Source organism: Aplysia californica, unplaced genomic scaffold (genome assembly GCF_000002075.1).
Source record: "Aplysia californica isolate F4 #8 unplaced genomic scaffold, AplCal3.0 scaffold00084, whole genome shotgun sequence".
Taxonomy (NCBI): domain Eukaryota; kingdom Metazoa; phylum Mollusca; class Gastropoda; order Aplysiida; family Aplysiidae; genus Aplysia; species Aplysia californica.
This window is the reverse complement of record NW_004797354.1, coordinates 1,330,853-1,333,411: the sequence shown is the minus strand read 5'-3', so window position 1 is coordinate 1,333,411 and position 2,559 is coordinate 1,330,853. Positions and strand designations below refer to the sequence as shown.

The following is a 2,559-nucleotide window of genomic DNA, read 5'->3' as shown; positions in this document are numbered from 1 at the left end:
TGTGTGTGTGTGTGTGTGTGTGTGTGTGTGTGTGTGTTTCGTTTACAGCGCTGTATGTTCAGTAATCTCACTACAGCTGGTACGAAAGTATTTCTACAACTGTCTGATTTTGTTTTCTTGGAAATAACTCCTTTACTCGTTGTCGATTAGCGAAATTCTGTTTTTAATTGGCCTATGGTTGCTTAGCATTATTGGTTCCTTGTTTAGAACGTTTGTTCAATACAAAGATTAAAGTAATCTTGAACTCAGTGCTAATTGATGCCCTCCCGATCAACTTGCTTATCTTTAGAATGTTACATCACCGTATAATAATATAATCCTGTGTCCTGGATAAAACACCTGTACACGTACAGTTTACAGCCTTGTCTTGAATTGGTAAGCATTGACATCAGTATTTTGCAATCATGACATTTTATAATTTTTTTTTTCTCAAAAGACAGCCTTTTACATTTGGTGTAGTGCACCAAGAAACCACGTTATTGTGTGTTCTATACAACTCTCATACATATTATCTACCGACAGGATGACTTACCCCCCCCCCAAAATAAAAACAAATAAACAACAAAACAAAACAAACCCGTCTCTCTCTCTCTCTCTCTCTCTCTCTCTCTCTCTCTCTCTCTCTCTTTCTCTCTCTCCTTCCCTCTCCTTTTCTGTCTCCCTCACTCTCTTTCTCTCCATCTCTTTTTCTCTCCACATTGTTCATTAGTGTAAAGCATTTGTAAACAATCCCATTTCCATCGTGACGGAGATTTATAGTAAAGGGTGAACAAAAAAAAACACACAACAAAAACAACAACAACTGGGCAACTTTTTTTCTTAATATCAAGAACAAAAAATTGTTCTAGAATGCTGTAACTTGGAGCAAACATAATTCATTTGAAAGGAATGTGTTTGATATAAAAATCCACGAAGAAGAAACTTTTTTTGAAAACGGAAATGGCGTAATAGAAAAAAACACCCAAAACGCAGTCCACCAATTTTTTTGTTGAAATCTTGTAAAGGAAGTCATGAAACAAATGGTTGCCTTTTTTCTTTATTTTCTCTTTATATTTAATTTTCCATCCCTGTGACATTTAAACAGTATTTAATTTCATTTACAAAGTTTTAAAAAACGAAAGATTTCATCCTAAAATTCTTTACTCCTTTTAACGCGTTGCTCGAAATGTTCCATGGAGCCCAAACACAAGAACCTGTTAAACCATGAGTGTTTAAAGCCGCATACACTGTACATATTCAGTATGAAGTGGCTTTTAGAGACAACAGGGAGTGATGTGTCCAATAGACAGCATTTTTTAAAGTTAACATATGCCGCAGGGTGAAAGTGGGCTTTACACTAAACAAAATGTCTTCGAGGAAATGAATCCGCTTTTAACAAAAATCGAGGAATCATGAACACATTGTAATGCTCTGATCCATGTCATCTCGGCTTAGCGAAGATAAAAATGGTACAGTCGTAGGTTGAGAACTGCCATTAGAATACAGACTGTTGAGGGGTAGAAAACTCCTAGCCGCAGATTGTCTACGTACAGACGTCTCATAGGACTCGACTACTAAAATGTGCACCCTGACGTGACGTTTAAAGGGCTGTGTGTGGTGTGTGTTCGACCTGAACAGGTCATTAAAAAAAAGACATGGTAAGTTCTGATTCGCTATCGATCCCAACTGACATAACTTCCTTACCCATAGCGCCAAAGGTCTTAAGGGCACCTTAGCATTCTGTCCATGCCGTGTGCAGAACTTACGAAATGTCAAGGATGGTGAATTTGAGGAGAGGTAATGTTCCATACAAAACGCTCTCTGCTCTTCACTGAACTTAACCATAATCTCAGCAGGCAAACAAAATTTGGGAAAAATAAGATCTGCAGACTTCTATTGACAAGCTAGACTCCTGTAGCTTACAATATGACACAATTGTTGCAACTTTTAATGGTAGGCCTAAATGCGAACTGGTGCGTTTGGCTATTAAAATGGCGACAAGGTAAAAAATTGATTGTTTTTTACATGCACCGCATATAGCAAAACCATTCAATGGACGTATCTAAAATGAATATCAGACAAATTGCTTTTGGATTCCAAATGCTATGTTCAAATCTGAAATGCAAAACTTCAGTATATAGGAAGATATTTACAAAACAAGTTGTACAGTTTTTTGGGGGATCACCCTGTATTTTAAACAGAATTATGAAGGAAAAAAAAATCTAGCCCCATTTGTTGTGGGAACATATGAGTAAGTCAAGACAAATTGACACAAACTGCAGTGCAAAGTATGGGGGTCATTGATTCTCCTCTTGAAGAGATGTTTGAGGATAAGTTGCGCCATGAATTTTTGACCGCACTATAGTTGTAAAAACGCCAGAAGAACATTTAAATGAATTGTCACAGCACCGGTAGCTGATCTGAGGTAGAAAACATGCAATGTGCAGTTGGGAGAACTGTATGACCTTTTCAATTGAGAAAATCGAAACTTTTGGGGTTTTGATCTTGTATTTGGATTTGATACATTATTTGTATGTATTAGCACACAAACAAACACACACACACACACACACACACACA

At 37.1% G+C, this 2,559-nt stretch overlaps 1 protein-coding gene across 1 annotated transcript in view; it reads left to right on the top strand.

The window, feature by feature from the left end:
- LOC106011285 overlaps positions 1-1,780 on the top strand; it is an 8,846-nt gene extending 7,066 nt beyond the window's left edge. Inside the window, exon 5 of the mRNA XM_013080412.2 lies at positions 1,739-1,780. Within this exon, the coding sequence (XP_012935866.2) occupies positions 1,739-1,780 (42 nt within the window). The remainder of the gene's footprint in view (positions 1-1,738) is intronic.
- Positions 1,781-2,559: the final 779 nt, after the last annotated feature.